The sequence below is a fragment of the Scatophagus argus genome, chromosome 5 (assembly GCF_020382885.2).
Source record: "Scatophagus argus isolate fScaArg1 chromosome 5, fScaArg1.pri, whole genome shotgun sequence".
In the NCBI taxonomy this organism is placed as follows: Eukaryota; Metazoa; Chordata; class Actinopteri; family Scatophagidae; genus Scatophagus; species Scatophagus argus.
In genome coordinates this window covers 25,323,883-25,347,392 of record NC_058497.1, presented here as the reverse complement: position 1 = coordinate 25,347,392, position 23,510 = coordinate 25,323,883, and the positions used below count along the sequence as shown (strand labels likewise).

Sequence of the window (23,510 nt, the reverse complement as noted above, 5' to 3'; positions counted from 1 at the left end):
TCCTTTTACCGGTGGAACAACTGTAGGGTGTATACCGCCACCTACTGTACAAGAGGGCGCTTGTCAGTTCCAAGAGTCTACCGACCAAGTTTGAAGAAAATAAAGAGCAACTCCACAATCCCCGCACTTATCGAGTGGAGCTGAATCCCATGTGACCCAGTCTGAGTCTTATCATGATGACTTCCTCCCTTCTGCGCCTTTCTTCATGCGTCGTTATTAAAAACAACGTGTGTATTTCGTGGTGCTTCTTCATGGTCTTCCCCACTTTTTCTGTCGTATCACAATTCCTTTCTCCTATTTAGATTTTCCGTCTGAGGCACTCAGGAGCTGGGAGGGCTAACATTTCTTATGACAAACTATGAGAAAATAATCGTCACCCTCGTCTGAGCTTTAGCTTCAGAGAACTATTAGCTAAGTTACCAAGGCTTACAGAAGTCACAGTTCTCTTAATATAATTGTATTGATTTCAGATGTCAAAGTGAACATCGTGTATCATAGTAAATAAGTCCAGTAAAACACATAACATAAAGATACTATCATACGTTTTAATATTAGCTGTACTTACATATTGTCGCCACCAGAGGGCGTACACAAGGCTATATAGTTGACTGCACTTAGTAAAGTCCACACAATTCCACGCGTATACTTCCGGTGATGCACGAAATTAAAAGCAATACTCGGAGCACCACCGGCCTTTGAAAGCCTTGTTGTTTTAGTGAAACTTTTTCTAAAATACAAAAACAATCAAATTAAAACAGAAAAAAATCTAAATAATGAAGTCGACTAGGAAATGAACAAATAAACAATAAAACAAACCCATGACTGCTTATAATTTATTTTCTTGAAGATTTAATTCAATTAAATGTCCGTATGGCACTATAACATTATAGAAATAACATAAAGGCTTGTAGCCTCAGTTTCAGGGCTGCTTCAGCTGAACTATTAAATCTTCCTCAGCTGGTTAGTTGTTCATCAAAGTGATTCTTTTTGGTTACCAAAGATTAAGCCTCAAACCTCGCAGACCCTCACAGCAGTTATACTGAATTTCAACTGAGCCACGGTGTCGTGAATCGTCTGGGGAACAGGACAAAAGGCACGGACACGGTGTGTTTTTGAGGAGATGCTGGGGATGTTGGTTTTAATAACTTAGAAAACATTTATGTTACAGCGATACTACAGTAACAATACAACAGAGAAATGGAAGGAGCCTGTTTGAATCCAGACTGAACATTTTGAAACCAACAGACTGCAAACAGATGGACATCAGCTCAGTGGAATGATGTGGGGCATTTGGCATAAACTCACATTAGGCTCCCTTTGCTGCTAAATCAGAGTCACCAGAGGGTTTCACCCTCCTGAATGTCCAAATGCTGAGTGGAAGAGTTTTCCACCATGATGAGAGAAAACTGACCAAACCCAATGCTCCAAAAGTGTCGGCTTTGACTCAAGCTGACTGTTGTTCTGTTTGTCCACTTGAGCTCGTAATTTTTCTCGGATTGAGATGATGAAGATGCTGCAGCTCTGCATTTTGGAGGGTGAGGGTGTGTGTGTGTGTGTGTGTGTGTGTGTGTGTGTGTGTGTGTGGGGTGGGGATTCTCCAGCTGCCAAACAGCTTCTATCTTATTCCCATCACCTGAACAGTGGCAGGAAAGTACCTGAAAGAACATCTAGTGAATTTAGCCGGCGGTGAACTCCAGCCAACGCCACAAGCCCTGTGAGAGCTGAGGGCCCATACGATCCCCTCAGCAACGAGACCTTAAACTGATGCTTTTGGCAAACTGAGCTTCTTCTGCAGGAGCCAAACAAAAGTGATGATTTTTCTAAAACCCGACAAAAAAAAAAAAAAAATCAACCGGTTTTGATCGTTTTGAGATTTTTCTCCGACGCTAACAGTAAACCATTAATATAAGCCTTGATTTTTGTTTGTTAATCGTTACAGTATGTTGTTCAAAGTTACCATAAAAGATGCTGTCATGAAGCGAGTTTCAGAGGTCAGCGATTCAGTGATCCGATACATGAGGACTCACGTGGCTACAGACGTTTCTCTACGAGTTACTGACCTTGTTTACAGATTGCACATCATCATCATAAGATCAGCACATACAGGAGAAAGTAACAAAGTGCCCGAGTCACTAAAAAGTTCACCAGTCAGTTTTAAAATAGAATGAAAGTAGAAAAAATAAACTTCCTTCGTGTGTGAGCTTCTCTTTATGTGCATCTTCAGTTTGCTGTTTTCCCATTTGTTTCCTCTGATGAGATGATCAGCGTGGCCCTAAGAGACAAAACACTTCTTAAAACTGCATAAAAGTGGATGCTTTTCACTTTCCTAACTGGTTGTTGTTGTTGCGTCACAAAGAAAAGGAAACATTGCTAGAATTTAATAATTTCTTGCATCTGAAAAACTTCAGAGTCAAGAAGATTCAAAAGTAAACTTAAATACTTTGAGCATCCGCACCCAACTGGACGAAGGCCAATTAAAGATAATCAAAGCTGAGATGTTTCAGTCTCAGAGGAAATAATCAGATCACATCCGGCTGCTTTCATCAAACTGAAGCTGAAGCTTTGGACTCGACAAATCGATGCTCAACAGCAGCAGCATCATCAGGTTCATCCCACAGGACAACAACGTAGATCAGCTTTCTTTGTGACAACAGTTAAAGATGGAAAAGATGGAAGATTAAACGTCGTCAGTATTTCAAAAAATGTTTGACATTTTTGGTTTAACATAACTGAAACGATTAATCAACCTTTAAAGCAGCTGGCGACTGATCTCCTTTCTACCCGAAGGTCGACTGATCGCTGCAGTGTAAGTCAATACACTTTTCTTTTTTTAAATCGAGAGAAAGAAATAAAAGAAACTTTCTGCACCCGAGGAAGAATCAGCAAAATGCCGGCACTTGACCAGATAAAACCGTTTTAGACTGAAACCTTACAGCCAATCAGAAGCTCAGGCGGCTGCTGGAGACCAGCGTTTCCTCACCTGAGCCTCAAAGTAAAAACAAAGCTTTAGAAACTCCCCCAGTGGTCCTCAGGGGTCAGGCTGAACCCGTCCCACACGGTCCTGCGGTGACCTTCAGGGGTCAGGCTGAACCCGTCCCACACGGTCCTGCAGTGACCTTCAGGGGTCGGGTTGAACCCGTCCCACACGGTCCTGCGGTGACCTTCAGGGGTCAGGCTGAACCTGTCCCACAGTCCCACGCCTGGTGAACGGGCTCACTTCACACGAATCAAACCTGCCATCGAACAGCTGAACACCTCATCGATCCGCACGTCGCTCACAGCAGCACCTCCCCTCCTCTCCTTCATATAGAAAATATAACACTATATTTTACAAGAGGACTAAGAGAACAGAACATCAATTATCTTACAAGGAACAGCGAACAGGCAAAGTATGTACAGCACACGTGGAGCCGCCGGCCCGAGTCTGCGAGTCTGAACCCGAACGCGTCTCGAATGTGACCCGGATCCAACACGAGCACCTCGTCCAGCCGCCAGTGTCAAAAAGATCACGACTAACACCTGTCTGTGTGTGTGTGTGTGTGTGTGTGTGTGTGTGTGTGTGTGTGTGTGTGTGTGTGTGTGTGTGTGTGAAGCTCTCATGTGGCTGCTCAGAACAAAACCAAAACCTTTGATTTCAGATATTTACCAGGCCTCAACAGGCCTCTTTAAAAAACACAAAGAAGGTGCTTTCGACTTTCATCTGAATGTAAGGAAAAGACTTTTGTTCTTCGAACTACACGACCTTCAGGGAGTTTAACTGGATGCTCCGTCTGCATCTAAACGCCAAACATTTTACAAAATTGGCTTTTTAACTTCCTAAATGTTTCGGAAACAAGCGCCGAATCCTTTACAGCCCGAACTGAACGGTGATGAGTTGTTGTGTCTAAATCCGGATGTGACCTCATCGCGTCTGGTTTGTCCAACCGACACTTCAGAACAAACGTTCATTGGACACAGAGAGGACCCTGAGCTGGGGCCTGGCTAGTCTCAGGACTCATGGACCACTGGACCAGGTGCTCAGGGTCCTGATGTTAACCGGGACGACTCTCAGAGGATCAAACCGTGCAGAGAGTTTGTTTTTTTCCCTGCAGGTTTTGGGGTATCCAAGATGTCTGCCATCATCACGCCAACACAGTGGAGTGTTGTGCCCGCTGACGTGTTCCCCCGCTGCTGGACGTCTCAGCCCTCGGGCTGCTGGGTAATTTGTGAGGACACAAACACAGACAACTCAGAACCACCGCAAATAAAAACTTTCTGCATGAGGTTTTGCTGTGGGGATCAGGTCACGTGATCCAGAGTGTTCGCTTTGATGCTGACGCTCGCCTCGGCGGCGGGTTGTTGAGTGCTATGACGAAGAGTGACGAAGTGCTTTAGGATGAAGTCCACTACCAACAGATTCCTGCGTTCTGATTCGATCAGGCCCGAGCGGGACGAACGTACTCTCGCCCTGCCACGTGGACCCGCCGGCCAGACGTCCAGGACTCAGGAGTGCAGGGACGTGGTCACGGTGACCTCCACATGTGCGCGAGTGCGTCCACTTAGACAGGAAGTGCTGCCAGTCCTGGCGGGAGGCTGCATTTGGTCCGGCTGCCGCGGGTGACGAAGACGAGCGTGAACGCGGTGACGTACGGCACGTGACGGTGGAAAGCACTCGACTACAACACGACAGCGAGGAGGAAGAGCGAGACAGGAGAGTCAGAGGGGGAGGAGGAGGAGGTGCGGGGAGAGACGTCCAGTTTCACAGGAGGTTTGTGGGTAAAAAGGTCTGACAGTTAAAAGAAAAACAAAGATGCGAGCGTTACTCATACAAATGCAGCCATCATGACTGCGGACTGTTCTGAACAGAGTTTAATGAGTCTGTGTGGCCCTCTTCCTCCTCCTCCTCCTCCTCCTCCTCCTCCTCCTCCTGCTCCCCCTCCTCTGGATGGAAGGGGCCGTTGTGCCTGCCCTGCCTGCCTGATCCTGCACTGTCCCTGGGCACGCCAGGACCCCTGGAGGTCCGATGTCCATTTGACGGAGACAGGCTGCGGCCCCTCCCCTTTTCCTGAGCGTCGCTGTCGGTTCTGTTGTCGGGCCTCCTCTCCACGGCTGAAGACTTTCTGGCCTTCTGTCTTCCCTCGTCTTCCTCGTCATGCTGCTCTTCATCGTCGTCGGAGTCGATGCGGTTCAGTCTTTTGCGGATCGGACGATCCTCTTCCGAAGACGACTCCGAGTCCTCCGAGTCCTCAGACTCTTCCTCGTCCTCCGTCAAAGGCCGCCGTTTCTTCAGCATCTGAGCGAGTCGCTGGCGCCGCTGCTGGGACAGAATCTCCCTCCTCTTCCCTCTGCCCATCATCTCCGGGTCCTCCTCCTCTCTGTCCGTCCGCTTTAACCTCCTCTGCTTGTCTTCCTCCTTCTCCAGCAGCTTCCTCTTCAGCCGTCTGCCTCTCTCTTCGTCCTCCTCCTCTTCCTCCTCGTGTCTCCTGCTGCGCTTTTCTCCCTTCCTGGTTCTCCTGAGGTCTCCCTCCTCTCTTCTCCTACTCCTGTTCACTCTCCTCCTCCGCTCATCTTCCTCTTCGTCTTCATAGTCGTCCTCATCATCCGAGTCTCTGGAAGACGCCGACACTAAGAGAAAAAGAAAAGATAAATCAGACGTGTGAAGCGCACCTGAGCTCAGAGTGGGTGGAGCTTAAACCTGAAGCGTCAGGACACTAAATGTTTGGATTCGGGGTCTGATTGATGATTACTGAAATCCAGCGGGGACTGACCGTCGCTGTAGTCGCTCGACAGACGCTCTCTGCGTGGTCGGCCGCGAGGTTTGACCTTGTTCCTGTTGGTGGACGCTCTCGAGTTGTCCGACGACTCAGACGTCTCGCGGTAGTTGACCTGCTGGCGCTGGCCCCGCCTCAGGCCCCGCCTTTTCTTGTCGGCGTCGCTGTCGGTCATGTCGCTGAACTGATCCGAGTCTGGACAGGACGTCCGGTGAGAGAAAGTTCACATCGATTAAACGTTAATCAGACGATGAATCGAATGAATGCAAAGCTTCTCAGACGGGAGGATTTCATGTCATCGTGAGGTCTCACCCATTTCTTCTTCGCTGTCTTCCTCCTCTTCCTCGGACGAGCGTCTCCTCCGCCGCCTCAGTCGTTTCCTTCCCCTGCGTTGGGTCCTGCTGGGAAGCCGTTTAGGTACGCCTCTCGGTGCCCGTCTGGGGCGGGTCCCGCTGTCCAAGCTGCCCACCTCGCTGCCCGCATCTTCATCTTCCTCCTCATCATCATCGGCCCCCGACGCACCGAAATCCTCGTCCTCTGAGCTACGCGGGAGGAAGCGCATGAAAAGAAATCAGCCAAAGGGAAGAAAATCATTTTTGGAAGAGAGAAGAAGACCGCGATGAGTCTGCGTTACCTGTTGCTCAGCATGAACTCGTCTTCGCTCTCTGCCGCCGTGCTGTCGCTCTCCAGGTCGTTCAGTCTCCGCCTCTTCCTGTTTCTGGCAGAACGAGCTTGGCTTCTGACTGGCCGCTGGCTCTCCTTCCCGTCCTCCGACAGGACAGCCATGACGTCCCTGTCTTGTCCTGCTCCTGCATCACAACAGGTTTGTTCAGGTTTGCTGAAGTTGCTGTGGAGGAAGTGGAGGCTGCTCGGCACTCCTTCAAAATAATGCTGCCATTTTAACACATTAAGAACGATTTTATTGTCCTGCAAACTGACAGAGAGGAGGAGCCACAGATTCAAGCTGCAAAAGAATCACTGAATCATTGAATCAATGAATCATTTCAGTGCGTTCAGCTGTATGAAACGCCCTTTAAGGGTAACGGCTCAGCAGACTTTTATCTGCACTGGGTTCTGATCCACTCACCACCACAGAGGTCCCCGATGTCCTCCTCTATGGCCTCATCGATGGCATCGTCAAAGTCATCAAACCTGCAACACACAAACACAAACACAGCGGTCATTAGTTACGATCCGGGCTCATTCACGTACAATCAGACTTCCTGTTGAAACCGGTGGAGTTGCCCCCTACTGGACATTAGAAGGAGTGCAGGTTTGAAGCATTTCTGCACTGACTTTTCGTCCACTTACGGTTCTGCCTACCGACCCTGTCACCCCGGTCGGGCCCCACCCACCTGTAGCTGATGTGCTTCCTGGTTCTGGTTGATCTCCTCCCCAGGTTTTTGCTCTTTTTGGAATCTTTCTTCTTCGCCGACTTCTCCTCTTCCTCCTCCTCCTCCTCCTCATCTCCCTCCTAAGACAGTCAAACACAATTCTGTTTAATTCTGCCAGTTAAAATCTAAACTAATATTCCTCCGACATCCGAGCGAGCGTCAGGTTTGGTTTTCACAAGTTTCGACTGTCAAAAGGTTCTGAAATTCCCAGCTTTATTGGCAGCATCTGCACATCGAGTCAGGAAGCTCGGATGAGAGACGCAGTCACTCACAGGGATGATGTTCTCCACGCTGATTCCCACGTACACCAGCCGCTCCCTCCTGGACAGACGGCAAGAGAGGAGGGTCAAAATACACGTTATTGAGTCCATCAGAGAGAGAGAGAGAGAATGTGTGTGTGTGTGTGTGTGTGTGTGTGTGTGTGTGTGTGTACCTCCTCTCTGCTCGCTCCTTCTTCTTCAGGGCACTGTCCAGGTTCTGCAGCTGCTCCTCCAGCTTCTCACACAGCAGCTTCTGAGGGGAGGAAAACCAAACGGCACAAATCAGTTTATTAGTGTCGGGTTTCCAGCAGTGAAGCGTGTGAAGTCCTCACACTCTGACACTCTTCACCCCCCCCACACAAACGTCTTCACACACTCACCAAACTGTGAATCATGTGTTTTATTACTTCCACACACACAAAACACATCCATCTCTCCATTTTCTATACCACTTATCCATCGGGGTCACTGGAATGTATCCCAGCTGACTACAGGCAAGAGGCAGGCGGACCCACAAAGACAATAACCACTCACACACACACACACACCTAGGGACAACGTGGAGTAGCAAATTAACTTAATGTTGGGATTGTGGGAGGAAGTCAGAGAACCCAGAGAAAACCCACGCAGGCACAGGGAGAACATGCAAACTCCACACAGAAGGGCCCAGACTGGGATTCGAACCTGGAACCCTCCTGCTGTGAGGCGACAGCGCTAACCACTGCACCAGTCTGCCGCCCACAAAATACATTCAGGGACCAAACTTTCCAAAATTCATGAACTCAACACAATGAAACAGTAATCAGTCCAAACAGCTCGCTGCAGGTTCAGAGCGTCCTGCAGCCCCGTGGCTCTGCACAGTCTCACACACACACACACACACACACACACACACACACACACACACACACACACGTTGTTCTTTTTGTGGTTAAGCCTGCAGCTCTTCAATTTCAGGAAATTGGTTGCAGCGTATCTGAGTCTAAAGTGCATTTAGGCAAAGTGTCCAACTTGTTAAACGCCACACGTGGTCATACTAAAAGGTGTGACAGGTTGTTTTCAGTGCCTTCATCATCCACAGGTGTAAAACAAAAACAAAGGCGCTCCATGTGTCGGTCCCTCCCCGTCACACACACACACACACACACACACACACACACACACACACTCAGCTCACATGCTGGCAGGGCGGACAGAACCACTCTCCATCTGGAATCAACATGAGCGGCGGCCGCAGGCAGGCGGTGTGGTATCCACTGTCACAGGAGTCACACAGCAGGATCTGAGGACACACACACACACACACAGAGTGAAATAACTGAAGATGCACATCAGGGGATTTTATCAGAAATGTGTGCACATGTTTTCGTCGGGAGCCTCTGCTGTGGTGAAATGAACACATTTTAATTCCGTGACGGCTCACTGGCTTTTCAAAACGTTTTAAAGCGATAATAACGTGACCAAACGACGTGGGTCGCACTCCTGTCTCACCAGCTCGGGGTGGTTGGGCAGGCCACAGTGGCTGCAGGCGTCCTCGCTGGGAAGCTCCTCCGACTTACAGGATTCCTCCGAGTCGCTTCCTCCTTCGCTCTCCTCCTCCCCTCGTTTCCTCCCTCTGTCCTCCCCCTCATTCAGTTTGCGTCTCTTTGAGCGAATGTTGGACCACCGCGGGCGCCGGTGCCTCCTTTTACCCTTAAAACGCAACAGAAGAAGAGAAGCAGTTAAACAGACGAGAGCAAGAAACCCAGCAGAAAAATAAACAATGTGTTCATTGTCACAGGACACACAAGCTGGTTACCCTTTGCTTCCTGATTTGACCAACAGCTTCTGTTTTTCTGTGTTTCTTTTGAGTCGAGTCCTGCTCCTCTTCGTCATCTTCCTCCTCTTCCTCCTCCTCGTCCTCCTCCCCCTCTCCTTCTTCTTCCTCCCTCATTCTGGTGGCCTGTTTTTTTTGCGGTTTCTTTCTCGGGCTCTCAGCCGCCTTCGAGCTCGGCCTGCAGGTTGGCAAAGCAGATGAGCTTCAAGAAAAAGATTACAGATTAGACTGAATTTATTGTGAACCAGCCAATCAAATTGTGTGAATTTTGTTCCACATGTACCTGCAAATCCTTGCAGATCTCCTCAGAGGCCTTCCTTCCTCCTGCACTTCCTGCTTCCTCTCTCTCTCCTCCTTCCCTCCTTTTCCCCTCAGCTTGTTTCTCCGGTGAGGAGGGATCTTGATCTTCAGCCTGATTCCTTCTTTCTGCAGCTCAGAGGAGGCTTCTTCAAGCGGAGGCTGCCTGTCCTCTGACCCGAGCACACAGTCCTTCACCCTGAACGGGGCTGCCAGCCCACCGTTGACTCCGTCTCCCTGCTGGTCTGTTTTATCCTGTTGGTCTGCTTTTAGAGTTGGAACGCTGCTCCCCGACTCTGCCTCCAACTTTCCTAAAGTGCTTTCGTTCTTCTCGCTGTCATCTTTACTTTCTTCTTCTGCCACCCAGCAGCCGGACGCCTCCTTTCTCCTCTCCTCTCTCTCATCCACGCCGTCACATTTCTGTTGATGGCTGCTGTGCCCGGTTTTCTTCTCCCGGTCCGACTGTTCTTCTGTCGTTCTGTTACCCAGGTCTTCTGCTGTCTGTCTTTTGGGGTCCTCTGTGGACTGAGACAGCGAGGACACACTAAGAGAGTCCGCTTTTCGCTCGACAGCTTCGGGGAGGTGATCAGACCTTAAGGATGACGGCGGTAGTTTGTGGGACTCAGTCGCTGCATGAGGAGGAAGTGCAGCCGCCGCCGCCTCCTCAGCGGCTCCCTTCCTCACCAGCACCGAACGTCGGCTCACCTCGCGCTCCTCCTCCGCAGCTCTGGGGCCCAGACTCGGCCCGTTTTGTTCCTGCTGCTCAGCGCCGGGGGCTCTGTGGCGCTCAGACGGGCTGCGGATGACCCCGACGTGACCTACGACGCCCACTTGACCTATGACGCCTATGACTCCATTTTGACCCTCTTTGTGCGGCAGGAGCAGAGACGCTGCTCTCCCATTGGTCAGTTCTTGCCTCGATGCAGTGACCACTAGCTGCTGCTGCTGCTGTAGTGAGGCAGCTTGGCCAGCGGGGGGCACTAGGGAGTTTGGTACCTTCCCCTCCCTCCCATGACTGTCTTTGGTCTGGATCACTGAGGGGTTACAAACAATAATACTACTGCTGTTGCTGTTGTTCAGGTGGTTGCTGTGGTAGCTCTCTGCGAGCTTTAGCTCCCTCTTCTTCAGTGGTATCTTGGCCTGCTGGCTGCTCCGGACGACGGCCCGCTCCGCTTCCTCCTCCTTGTTCACGTCCGGTTTGGTTGCAGCCGCACTCGGCGCCATGACGACAGACACGGAGTTTCTGGGGGCGTCAGCGTCCCTGGATTCGGATTTGATGACGGTGGTGATGGTGCTCACGCGGTTATCAAAGACAGGCGGCTTGTCCTCCGTCTTCTCCTCTTTCACCTCAGTGTTTTCCTGCTTGACGGGCTCCTCCTGCTTCACTACTGCAAAAACAAAAAGACAAAACAACGATGGGACAAGACGTTAAAGGCTGCTCTCCGTTCCTCTTGGATGTGGCGAGTATGACAGAGAAAGCAGCGGCAACCAGTCGGCGTCCACGTGTCCACTGGGACACGTAAGCACAACATCTGGAGCTTCTTTCCAATAAAGCAAACTGCGTATTTCAGCTCAACGTGTTTCATAACACGCTGAGCTGACCACCATATTCAGACTTCACTTACAATTTAAAAGTGTGGCGTTTGAAGTGAACAGAACAGGAAGCTGGGACAGCTTCTGTAGTTACCTGGTCTTATTTTCTCTTCCTCCACAGGGTCAACCTTCTTACTCTCAATGTGTTCCTCTGTGGTCCTGGAGGGTTCGGGGTTGGCGCCTCCGATGGCCTCACGCCCTACACACACACACACACACACACACACACACACACACACACACACACACACACTCTGTCCTTCACAAATCATTTTTGCGGTGACTTTTGTCAACACGCCAACATGTTTGAGTCCAGTGGGAGAAACGTGCTGTCGTTACTTAAGAGTTTCGCCCCGTGCAGCAACAGCAACAATCAGCTGAGGTTCAGTATCGTCAGAACCAACGCGCTCGTGGTCACTTCGCGTGCTAAGTTCAATGAGAGAAAACAAAAAAACAGCCAAACTGCTTGCATGCGTATGCGGAATGCTGTCATAACGAGTGTTTTCATTCTCGAGTTGTGCCTGAAAACGAGTTTTGTGAGCTCACAGCAAACTTTGACCACCAAATTCTAATCAGTTCGTCTTTTAGTTCAAGTGGACTCAAATTTCAAGAAATTCTCTCCAGAGATGTCGAGTTGGTCAGACTGGGAGAATATCGCTGGAACGAAGGCGCGACAAGCAGGAAAACGATGTGTGATGCTGAAATGTTCGCTTGTTTGATCTAACAGAGCTGCTGATTATTTTTAGTATTTCTTTTTCTTTTTGGCATTAAAAGAGCCGATCTCATACGCTCAGGAGCTCTCAGTCCACTGATGACTTCCATCCACTGAAACAATATCACACCAAACACACCTGCATCTTTCTCTGAGGGGCTGGTGCTCCGGGGTCCAGCCTGGTTCTGATTCTGGTTCTGGTTCTGGTCCCGATTCAGGTTTGGATCGACCTGGGCCTTCAGCAGCTCCAGAGCCTCAGCCAGGTCGTTACGTGTCCTGAGAAGACAGTCGGGGTAAGAAGCTTAAACAGGACAGGAAACAACGGGACTGCAGAATCTGAAAAGACTTCAAACACAAAGGGGTGAACTGCAGAGACACTGTGGCCTTCAGAGGAGACCCGGTGACCAAAGTACTGAGGTTAACCTCAAGCTCAGGCTGACAACTTTGTGATATGAACTAAACCAACAACTTTTTAAAAAGTTTTGTATTTATGTATTTACTTTTACAAGCGGAGAAAAACTGAGACCCTGGTGCCACCCGTAGACACGCTATGAGAGCTACATCCACCAGATGAAGGCTACAGTCCTACCTGACGATGCACTTCCAGGTGGATCCGTCCAGATCGTCCTGCTCCTCCGTGTACAGCCGGATGTTCTGCTCCTGGTCCAGCTGAAGCCAGTACATCAGGCCCTGCCGGTCCCGACCAATAGGCTGCAGACGCATCTTCTCCGGGTCCTCCTCGTTAATCGCCATCTTGAACTTGAGGTTGTCATCGAACTGACACTCGCAGAGATACTGCAGGGTGAACAAAATAAACGAGCGGGGAGAGGAGGAGGAGGGAGCTGGTTAACGTGGTCCTACTGACTGCAGATCATTCGGTCTTTTGGATGCACTTTGGGGTCGGGTCATACTTTGAGGATGCTTGATTTGCACTCCATGGACATCTCCTGGTAGCCCTTCTGTTCCAGCTCCCACGCCCAGGTACTGTTCAGCTCCTGGCAAACCTACAGGACACAGGGACAACGTATCGTCACACAAGTTCTCCGTCCCAACGTCTTCTTTTATCGTGAGTCCACTTAAAACTCCACAAAGAGTTTGTTATGGTCCTCCAAAATAAACGACACCCGCGGCTGCTTTTCATCCCCACTAACTCGGCTTTAGCGTTGGGGTGTGTGGTCACAGGTGGGAAACCTGAGCACAAACTCGACGTGTTACTCACGTCAGGTGCAGTCAGTCTGAAGGGAATCTGCTGCTCACCTTGGCCAGGTATTTCTCCCAGCGGTCAGTCGACACGGACCTCCCCAGTTTTCTGAGCAGCTTGATGTGGAGCTCCACAAGAGGTTTGGGAACTGGAAAACACACGGGACGATCAGAAACAGTTGATCTTAATGTTTCACAAAGTCCAACAAGAGCAGGACAATCAGGACAATCAGAACAAGCAGGACAATCAGAACGGGGTTGTCTTTCCCGTAGCTGACTGTGCCGTTTAGGAGGGTGAAAGGCGTTTCTACTTACTTTACATGAGACAGAAGCAGGATTTTGCGTGTTACAGTGTTGGACTACACAACAAATGAAAACAAAAACAATCACCTGCTTGAGTTGAGAGTCAACAATGAGATTAAACCTTGAAATGGTTTCAGGACTCAACATAATCAACAATCTATAATATCACCAAAGGATTCGGAGGATGCTGAGATCCCTCAGGTGGCGCCGCATTAAAAACCTGACTGTACAAAAGGCCGTCGCTTCACGGGCTCAGGAACACTTCAGAAAACCACTGTGAGTCAACACTGACATGTCAGTGCATCTCCAAATGAAGTTCAGACGCCACCAGGCCAAGCAAACGCCGCATAGCAGAAACGCCGCCAACCCCGTTGAGCCCGAGTTCCTCTGAGATGGACTGACACACAGCGGAAAAGTCTGCTGTGGTCTGAGACGTCAAATCTTCTGGGCCAGAGAGGAAAAACGACCATACAGATTGTTACCAGTGCAACGTTCAAAAACCAGCCACCTGTGAAGGCACCATGACGGCTTCAGGAGCAACACGCAGAAGACATCTGTGCTTACGTCAACAGGACAATAAAGCCACATTCTGCGTGTGTTACAGCAGCGTGGCTTCACAGTCCAACAGTGTGAGTGGCAGACTGACGTGCCTGCAGATCAGCCTCGTCTCCCACCGACAACGTGTGCCGTGAACGTGTCCACAGTGCCCTCGCAGCTTTACTGACACCAAATTCAGAATGTGTGGGTATGTACAAAAAATAACAGTCTGAACATCAGATATTTTGTCTTTGCACTGTATAAAAAACTGAACCAAAAACTAAAATCAGGCATGAAAAAAACTCTAAAATACAAAACCATAAAGCATAACGTAAGACCAAACACAGTGCATATTTTTATTGAGACTGAGGTGATGTTTGTGCTGTAAAACCAATTCCAAACTTCCTCATACTATACACTGGAAAATACTGAAACTGGTGAAAACTATTTTTTTATCTCGAAAACAAAATTAAAAAACAACTAATGAAAACCCATAGAACAGAAATAACCGTTTCTGATTACGCTAATAACTAAAAATAAAACGCCGGGACGTAAAAAAGGGCTCTGATGTTTGGTCTCAGGTGAGACTGTCACGGAGCCCGTGAATGTACAGGAAATTCCAGTTTTCTCTGCTGGCACGATGAAGTGAAAGTTTCTACGTTTTAACATTTTCAGCATATGACTCACAATCCCGACTGTGAGAACGCATTTAAACACGTCTGACTTTGAAATTCCACAGAAAAGTCACAGCTGCAGCTTCAACATGAGCCGCTAACGTCTAACTTTGTTCCCCACAAAGTCGGGGAGAAGAAGCTAAGCGACAGGACTAATGGGAATGAGAAACTAGCTAGCTAACGAGCAAGGATGGCTGACGTGATGTGCAAAGCTACGATCACGACAGCTTCGAGTGTCATACATCTCCTTCAGAGATGATAGCGCGGTAAATTAACTGTACGACTCCGTGTTGTACTTTAACTGAAAGTTGACGGAATCCTTAATGCTAATAGCCACTTAGCCTGCAGCTAGGGCACCTACTGCGCCTGTGCAGACTTGACAGCCACTCGACCAATGGCAAAAATACCATCCACTGTTTTTAGATAACAACAGTCGCTCCGAGCAGATCGAAAGGGGGGAATATGATTTCCGTGAGCACGGGATCAACACGTAAACACCGGGGACATTCACGTCATTCCAGCCCGAGTGTGTACCTGTGCGGCAAGGCCGGTGAAAAATTACACCTGACAACACTCCGGAGCTAACTGGTTGGCTGTGTGTGGTCACCAGGCTGTGCTGCATCATGGCCCCCACACCAAGTTTAACGTTCACAGATCAATATTAGCCGTGACAACATTATCGACGAGCTGTCACTCGACTCTTACTGAAACCCAGCGGGGCAGCTTGTAAAATCCTCTGCCCCCGCCTGCATCCGTTTCCTCTTAACTTTAGCACAAACAACAACATCGTCCAAAAGTGTGTGGAATTTGGAGTGGAGCTAGCATTACATTAGCGCCCTGCGCTTTCCTCTCTGCCCAAGCGTTTCCCCACAAACTTGGACAAAACTGACTGCCTTTCAGCGGAAAACGGACTCAACAACCGGGAAGAAAGCGTAGCCTGAAGCTCGCTGACCAAACTCTGAATCCGGACCACACACTCAACATTTTTCGTCATCCTCATCATCATCACGATGATGATGGTGATGGTGGTGGTGGAGGACTCCTTCGGTTTCAAGTGTCGCAGCTTTCTACGACTTCTTCGCCGCTCCACCACCACTACCACCGATCTCTCACCTGTCGATGTGTCCCGCAGATACCTCTCCATCTGCGGGAAAGTCATCTCGGGCAGATCCAGCGCCGCTCCGTATCGCTCCAGGAACGAGCAGACCTCCGCGAAGCTCGGGCAGAGCGCCGGGCCGGAGCTTCTCACCACCACCGGAGCAGCCATCTTTCCAGGCGGAGAGAAATAGGAGGGGAGGGTTCGCTGCTAGGATGCGACTGTGTGCGAGTGAAATGAATGGAGGGAGTGAAGCATCTACCGGTGTCAAGATGGACGACGCGAGAACCCACAGCTTCCGGGTGTGACTTACAAAATAAAACCGCTTCGTTCTCTGCCCATCAGTTTGAGTGTAGCTAGTCACGCTTACTTCCGTGAACTAACGCTAAACCCTTTCATTGTGTTCTTACGTGCGATGTATTTAATTCTTATTTTTTGTGTCTCTGAGATGCAGTGTTTTACGCCTTTATATAGACAATCCTTCCATTTCCGGTAGCAGTACGTATGTTTTACAACAGCTTGACGCCCCTGGGAGAAGTTGGGAGGACCAGGGAGGGCTGAGTGAGAAATCCCCAGAATTCAACGCGACAGACTTACATCAAAAACATTTCAAAATGGTTTTGGTTCTTGTGCCTCAAATTTCTGCAGAATAAAACATTTCTGAATCGTATGAATACTCTCCGGTCTTCCGTTAAAATTAGGAACCCAACGTGGATGGAAGTGAGGGATGGATCTGAACTGCCATTTTATTTCTCCTGATTTGAAATTATATATGGGCAGCCTGGGTTTAGATGCAGTCAGTAACAGTGTGTGACCTTACTGCGTATGGCTGCATGCTGCGTATTCACGCTGCCCAGGATAATGCTGCCTTTGCGGCTTGTTGGAAATGTTATCATCACAGGGGAAAATCCTAATCTTCCTGAGTAAATTGCGCAGGCCAGCCGTTCGCTCAAACATGAACCAGTTCAGACGAGGGCTGAGACTTATCGACATTTTCACATCATGATTTGGCTTCATAGAAAACCTGTTAAAGGCCCAATCCCTTTGAATAGAATTATGTTGCACCTGGTAACACAATTTCATGAATAAAGTTGTTGATCGTGCATGTTTTTCATGATGTAGTGTAATGGTGAATTTCTAATGCTTTGTGATATTTGAAAAACTGAAGGTATGTGTTTGAGTTTTATGTAAAGTAGACAAATCGTCACATCAGTCTTGTTATGAAATTGCAACACATCAGTGATGTCGGCTGAAGATTTAATCCAGATGTTGCCCTGCTGCTCGTTACAGCTGCTCTGTGGGGGGCAGACGATGGGATCCCGAGGGAGGACAGCACATCCAGTGTGTGGATTACGTCCTAATCCAAAAGCACAAAGAGGGATCATAAACCACCAGTAACTGCAACCCAAAACTGCTATCATAACAAGAAAAATGACAAACAAAAGTGTAAAAATCGGTTTCACCGTGACTGCACGGCCTGTCATTTGATTTGTATGTCTTGGTTCTTTGCATTTCTCAGTTTCTCTTTCGGTTGCTTTTGGACAAATGTTGTAGCAGACTGAGGACGGAAAAGAAAAGAACTGTTCTGACATGGACATTCAAACACTAAGAAACTATAAGAAAAACAAAGAATAAATAACAAACCAAACGACAGAAAGTGCAGCCACAAGAAAATTTCTTTGCATTTCATTTGTAACATGATAAACAATACTTGAATCTTTGAATGTTTATGTGGTAGTGAAATAAACTTAAATTCAGATTTCTTCTTATACTTTTATACAGTCCGTTCTATTTTATTGCTTATCTTATTGTTTACCTTATGATCTAATTTAAATATGTCATTATCTGTCATATCATGTCCATGTAAAGTCCTGTGCTGATCACTTTATTTATTTATTGTTACAGCTGACAGAAAACGGATTTTTGTTTTTGTTTAATTTTTTAAAATAATGACTTCCTAATTTTGTTCATGTCGGCGTTTCAGCGTCACGCTTGGTAATAATGAGAAATGAGTCTAACACTAATTACCTTCAGATAAGCACAACTTACGAGCTTCATTTGAAGGCAGCATCGCAGCTGGAAAATCAGAGCTGCACTGAAGGCATCTGTTTTTAAGGAAGGCCGGAAGGAGTTTTCCGTCTTACAGGAAGAAGACTCCAAAGTTGAGTTCATTGTCTCATCTGTTGAATGTCTTGTGTGCGACTTTATTTAGCGCCAGCCGTGGAAAAGGCCTGTGAGTTACCAGGTTGTGTAACTTCTGCCATGACGCGTTAATAACCAAATTACTCACAGCGAAAGTCGACCGGCAGGTGAGTTCAGATTCATCATCACTTTTTTACGATAAATCACAATCAGCTAACGTCATTCTGAATTAACTGGCGGTGGTTTCTTCGGACTCCTGAAGACGAGTCACTGAGGTCAACTTACTGAACAGCTTTACGTGACTTCAGCGTCATTTAAAAGTGATGCTAAAGTTTAGTTCTAACGTTCGCTTTCTGCTCCGTCACGCCTCCTCGATGCTCACCAAATGACTTTGCTCAAAGTTAACGCGGTTTTTTAAGAGATGTGAAAACACAACAACTAAACAGCACAAGAATATGAACTAAAACCAAACCCAGTTGTAGCTAAACAAAGGAGCCTGTTGATGTTGTGTGCGGGAAGTCACGAGTTGTTTCCAGTTTTAGTTTAACAAGCGTGTTTGACAATTTCTAACCTCAAGCGGGTCCCTGAAGTAAGCCGGCCTCGCACCGAGGAGACCGGAATAGCAACCATCAGCCTGTTAGGCCGAGCCCACAGCAGGCACAACCTGAACGCAACATGAGAGAGAAGCCTCGAGTGAAACGAGGTTGTGTTGACAGACTCAACCAGATCTTTAAGAAATATTTCTATCAACAACAAGTGAGAAGTTACACCTGCTGTCAAGTCTCTGTCTGCATCCTTATTGGTTGAGCATGGAGCCGCGTGCACTGACGGTGCACGGGAAGAAGAAAACGTAAGGAGGTGTGACGTCAGGTGAAAAATGTGTCATCGAGGTTTTCAGACAGCAGAGGTGTGTTGGCGGGACACACGTGATCCCAGAGCGACGCTGCAGGAGACGAGAAGGTGAATAAGGACATGTGGCTGGTGAACACAAGTGGGACGGTCGTCAAGGTGATCGTCTTCACCAGCTCTGGAAGTCCCAATCAAAGTAAAGCCTGAGCTGATGGGAAATTAGTCGCCAAAGACTTTGATTTGACTTTTCGGTCATTTTTCAAGCCAAAACATCACACGTTTGCCGGTTCGAGCTCCTTCGGTGTGAGGATTTGTTGCTTTTCTCTGTCATTTCTGACAGTAAATGAAGAGTCTGCTGGCTGAACAAAAGAGCCAATCTGAACACAATCACAAGCATTTCTCACTTTTCGGGAGTCCAGGCGGGCGAGTTGAGGAAGTAGCAGCCAGCAGACTGGTGAGCGTTTGCATGTGACCGTCAGCTGTAGTTCACCAGTGACCACGAGTCAAATGAGATGTGGCTGACAGACAGGACTGCAGACCTGCACAGAGAACTGATCCCGGTGCTTCTTGATTGTTCTGTCTGCAGGAGTTGTTATTTATGTGCTGCAGGTAACAGAAGAGCGAGCGAGCGAGCGAGATGGCGATCGCCCACGTGGCCACCGAGTACGTGTTCAGCGATTTTCTCCTGAAGGAGCCCAACCAGACCCGATACCGCAGCGTCCGGACGGAGCTGGCTGTGGACAAGATGGTGACCTGCGTGGCAGTGGGCCTGCCCCTCCTCCTCATCTCTCTGGCCTTCGCTCAAGAAGTTTCAGTGGGTGAGTCGAGCGAGAACAAAGTCCAGATCGGAAAAGCTGCTCTTACTGTGAAAAGCCTGAATTGCCGTGATGCGTTTGAGGGCGTCGTGCCGACCAGCAGCCTCACTCACTTTGGTGTTTCTCACAGGCACTCAGATCAGCTGCTTCCCTCCCACCAACTTCTCCTGGAGGCAGGCGATTTATGTGGACTCGTTCTGCTGGGCCGCCGTACACACACACACTCTACCTCTGTGGCTGCACAAGGTACACACACACACACACACACTACCTCTGTGGCTGCACAAGGTACACACACACACTACCTCTGTGGCTGCACAAGGTACACACACACACACACACTACCTCTGTGGCGGCACAAGGTACACACACACATGCTGCGTGCACTGAAACAAACTACATCCGACACTCGCAGTCGCAGTCCTGACGCTCTGCTGAAGCCGTCACTCCTGGATCAGTTTGATCTTTTCAGAGCCAGTAGCGATTATTAGTTATCAAGACGACCGATGGATGACAAGCAGAAAGTTCAGGTGTTTGTACTTCACCAGAGCGTTTCTGCTGATTGAAATCTTTGTACCTTCTGTGATGTGGGCTGAAGGTGGAGCAGCGCCTCCTGGTGGAGACTCGGACTGCTGTGTGATTCTTGTCGATCTCCTCTCTGCAGTTCTTTCCCTACATCCTGCTGCTCGTGGCCGTGCTGATGTACACCCCGGCGTTGTTCTGGAGGTTTTCGGCGGCGCCCCTCCTCCAGTCGGACCTCAGCTTCATCATGGAGGAGCTGGACCGCTGCTACAACCGCGCCGTCACTCTGGCCAAACGCATGGCCGCCTCAGGACTGCTCACCCCTGAAAGGTAGAGGAGGACGTCTGGGGTCAGGCAGGTTCAGGTTTAGTGTTTCCCCAATTCCCAGGAAAACAGGTGATCTCTTTGATGTTGCCATAGTTATTAAGCCAGCCAATGAAATCCCTTCCTCATTCCTCCTGCAGCGACCCCACTGAGGGCTGCTTCAACTACCCGCTGGTGGAGAAGTTCCTGATGACCAAGCGGTGCACGCGGCTGCTGCTGTTCTACTACCTGCTGTGTCGCGGCCTGACCCTCATCACCCTGCTGTGCGCCTGCGTCTACCTGGGCTACTACCTGCGCCTGGCCTCCGTCACGGACGAGTTCGGCTGCTCGCTGCGCGTCGGCCTGCTCGAGTCCGACCTGAGCGTCCCCGACAAGGTGCAGTGTAAGCTGATCGCCGTGGGAGTCTTCTCTTTGCTGAGGTATTTGTCTGTGTGGTTACGTCAGAAACGCACGTGGTTCATCGTGTGTGTTGGGAGGGTCGACCGGAAAGGCCAGCAAATGTCTCCCCGACGGCTCCCGTTTCCGCCGGTCAGTAAACGCCTCGTCTCTGCTTGGCTCTGTTTCCAGCATGGTCAACTTGGTCCTGTTCATCGCACTGATTCCTGTGGTGATCTACGCCGGCCTGCGTCCTCTCTTCTGCCATGGTTACGCCCACTTCCTGGAAACATACGAGTTGCTGCCCACCGTGGGCGTCCTGCCAGCCCCCGATAGGCAATGGGACGACCTCTCTCTGTACCTGCTCTTCCTGGAGGAGAACATCAGCGAACTAAAGTCCTACAAATACATCAAGGTGTGTCACCGCGCCCAAACCCACTCCTCACTTCAAAGCTTTGAATCCACACACAAACTTCACCAGTGAGGCTAATAGTTTAATATACAGCTTTTAGCAACCAAAACATGACTCATCGTTTTTTTCCTCGTCCTCCCGCTGCGTCGCCTTGTCAGGTGCTGGAGCTGCTGAGGAGACGAGGCGATTACACCGAGGAAAGCTTTGACGCCATAGGTCTGCTGCAGACTCTGTGTCTGGTGAAGATGGACTCGATGGACGGGAACAAGGCCACCGGGGCCGCGGGGAAACAGGAGCAAGTCAGAACCAAAGCCGCCGACTCTGCCGGCGGCGGCCGTCCGAGCGACGGTGAACGAGATGACAGCAGCAAGACGGAAACCGAGATGAAAGGTGAGCGCAGAGACGCGTGGTGAGACCAGATCAGTTCGAGTTTATTCCGTAACAGATTAAACTGAAGAATGAGTCGCTCCTGCGCAGCCTCAGTGTGTCACGAGTCGTTTTATCCTCACACACACACACGCCACAACACAAAGAGGTTCTCCGAGAACGAGACGGGAACATTTGTGTCCACTGACATGCGTCTCCCTCGCAGTCTCGCTGTGGTTTTGCCTTGTTGTTTTAGAGTTAGAGGTGGAGGTGTGTCGGTGAAAATCTCCTCCACCCGACCAAACCTGTTCTCCACAGCATACCTGCCGTGTCCCAGACACAGACAGGTGCGCCTCCCTCTCTGTCCGGCTGCTGTGTTTAATTAAACACACACAAACCATCGAACGAGCTGGAGATAAAAGGCTGAGAACTGGAGTTTTTATAGAAACATTAACAAACGAGACACAACGTGTTGTTGGGCCTCAAAGTGCTGGACTGGCAGTTTGGCCCTGATTCCAGTCTTTATGCTAAGCTAAGCTACAGACGTCCTCTGACTCCACCTGAACACAAAGCGATTCTCTTTCCTTTCCTTTCAGAGCTCGGCCCTTTGCTGCCAGAGAACAGCGACACAACAGGAAGCAGAAACAGTCCGGGGGCCCTCCGGCAGCGAGCCATGTGATTGGCCGAAGACGGGGAGGGGGAGGGGGGCGACGTCCTCTCCCAATGGGGGGATGACTGGGCGAACACTCAGTAAACCATCAACCAAACCATTAAGAATTAAATGGTGATGGACTCGGACTGCACCTGTGGCAGGCCTGCTTGGGAAAAATCTTTAATATAATAGTATGCAGTAGATGCTCGTTGCAGGGCGTTAGGTTGCTTGCTGCCTAAACCAGAGGGATGTTTGGAGTGTGTGTGTCGCAGACTTTGTGCTTGTTGAAGCTGACTAAGAAATGATGTGCTTTTCATAAAGGGAGAGTGAGGTGATGGTTTTGTTTGCGCTGCCATTGTGGGAGAAAGTCACTTTTATGCTCGTCGGTCACATTTCGATTCTGCAGACTCCTGAACCAGGACCCCATCCTGCTTTGGTCCGTTCTGCAGGTGAGTAGCCGACACCTGAGCCTCCTGGTCAAAGAGCAGCGTGAGGCGTTCAGCTCATTTCAGAGTCGCAGTCGTTGGTTGGACCGTAGAAAACGAAGCGTTAAGGACTGGATGAGTCCTGAATCGTGCTGTCCTGTGTTGTCCTGTTCACTCACATGTTCACTCACATGTTCACTAAGCTGAATGCAGGAAGCTTTCATTTAACATGAAGGTTTTCTGTCCTTTCTTTAAACAAAAACGGTACGAGGTGTTTGTCGATTAATGTTGAATTTCTCTGTGATTTATGCAGGACAAATCGCAGCTTAGCAGCTCAGATAATATCAGGTTTGGTTCAGTTTTAAAGTTCTTCAGATGTGTGGGAGCTGAGGAATCTCAGGATAAAAACACACGAGTGCGTCTCGGGTGGTTGTTTACTTCTTGTATTTTGAGCTCATTTCACTGCCTGTTTGCTGTGTGTGCTGCACTAAGTGGAACATTTGAACGCAGCACTGCTTTACTGTACAGTAAGTCGGTGTTTTATGACGTGTTCTGATGTTTGCTGTTGGCCCTGTTTGAGATGTGATGATGGCTGTTAATTATTACTTTTAAAACGTCAAAATAAATCACAGTAAACTTGTGAAAATGGGCCGTGTGATGTCTGATTATTGCATGTGGGGAGAAGGTTCGTAGTCTCGTACTTATTTTTCTAAAAAACTTAGAATATCATATACTGTAGATTCACTACACACAGAGTGAAATATTTCCAAACTTTATTTCTTAAGATTTTGATGATTATGGCTTAAAGATAATGAAAACCCAAATTCAGTGTCTCAAAAAATTTAAATATTACATAAGAAAAAGGATTAAAAATTAATTTAAAATAATAAATACATATATATATTTAAAAAAGGATTTTAAACAGAAATGTCAGGCCTCTGAAAAGTATGTTCATTTCTGTGGACTCAATACTTGGTTGGGCCTCCTTTTAAGATA

At 48.8% G+C, this 23,510-nt stretch overlaps 2 protein-coding genes across 6 annotated transcripts; one reads left to right on the top strand and one right to left on the bottom strand.

Moving 5' to 3' along the window:
• Nucleotides 1–3,558: 3,558 nt before the first annotated feature.
• Nucleotides 3,559–15,803, bottom strand: rsf1a (remodeling and spacing factor 1a). Of its 3 annotated transcripts, none has more exons than XM_046388121.1 (18): nt 15,650–15,803; nt 13,080–13,171; nt 12,734–12,826; nt 12,412–12,617; nt 11,962–12,098; nt 11,205–11,309; nt 9,504–10,905; nt 9,203–9,422; nt 8,896–9,096; nt 8,582–8,686; nt 7,578–7,657; nt 7,417–7,465; nt 7,106–7,224; nt 6,838–6,902; nt 6,385–6,559; nt 6,063–6,292; nt 5,748–5,945; nt 3,559–5,604 (listed from the first exon to the last, which is right to left on the bottom strand). In XM_046388121.1, exons 1-18 carry the CDS (start codon nt 15,801–15,803, stop codon nt 4,820–4,822), a joined length of 4,416 nt encoding a protein of 1,471 aa, XP_046244077.1. In that variant the 3' UTR covers nt 3,559–4,819. The 3 variants fall into 3 exon arrangements, with proteins under 3 accessions (XP_046244077.1, XP_046244078.1, XP_046244079.1); XM_046388122.1 differs by having other exon boundaries at nt 9,203–9,398; XM_046388123.1 differs by lacking the exon at nt 15,650–15,803 and adding an exon at nt 13,338–14,420.
• Nucleotides 15,804–17,805: 2,002 nt separating this feature from the next.
• Nucleotides 17,806–23,160, top strand: LOC124058712 (pannexin-1-like). 3 transcript variants are annotated; one of them, XM_046388211.1, is made up of 8 exons: nt 17,806–17,941; nt 19,233–19,441; nt 19,569–19,726; nt 20,103–20,290; nt 20,425–20,703; nt 20,852–21,074; nt 21,230–21,461; nt 22,034–23,160. In XM_046388211.1, the coding sequence occupies exons 2-8, from the start codon at nt 19,261–19,263 to the stop codon at nt 22,114–22,116; spliced, it is 1,344 nt and encodes a 447-aa protein (XP_046244167.1). In that variant the 5' UTR covers nt 17,806–17,941; nt 19,233–19,260; the 3' UTR covers nt 22,117–23,160. The 3 variants fall into 3 exon arrangements, with proteins under 3 accessions (XP_046244167.1, XP_046244166.1, XP_046244168.1); XM_046388210.1 differs by lacking the exon at nt 17,806–17,941 and adding an exon at nt 18,932–19,077 and having other exon boundaries at nt 19,210–19,441; XM_046388212.1 differs by lacking the exon at nt 17,806–17,941 and having other exon boundaries at nt 19,261–19,441; nt 19,569–19,684.
• The last annotated feature ends 350 nt before the right edge of the window (nt 23,161–23,510 follow it).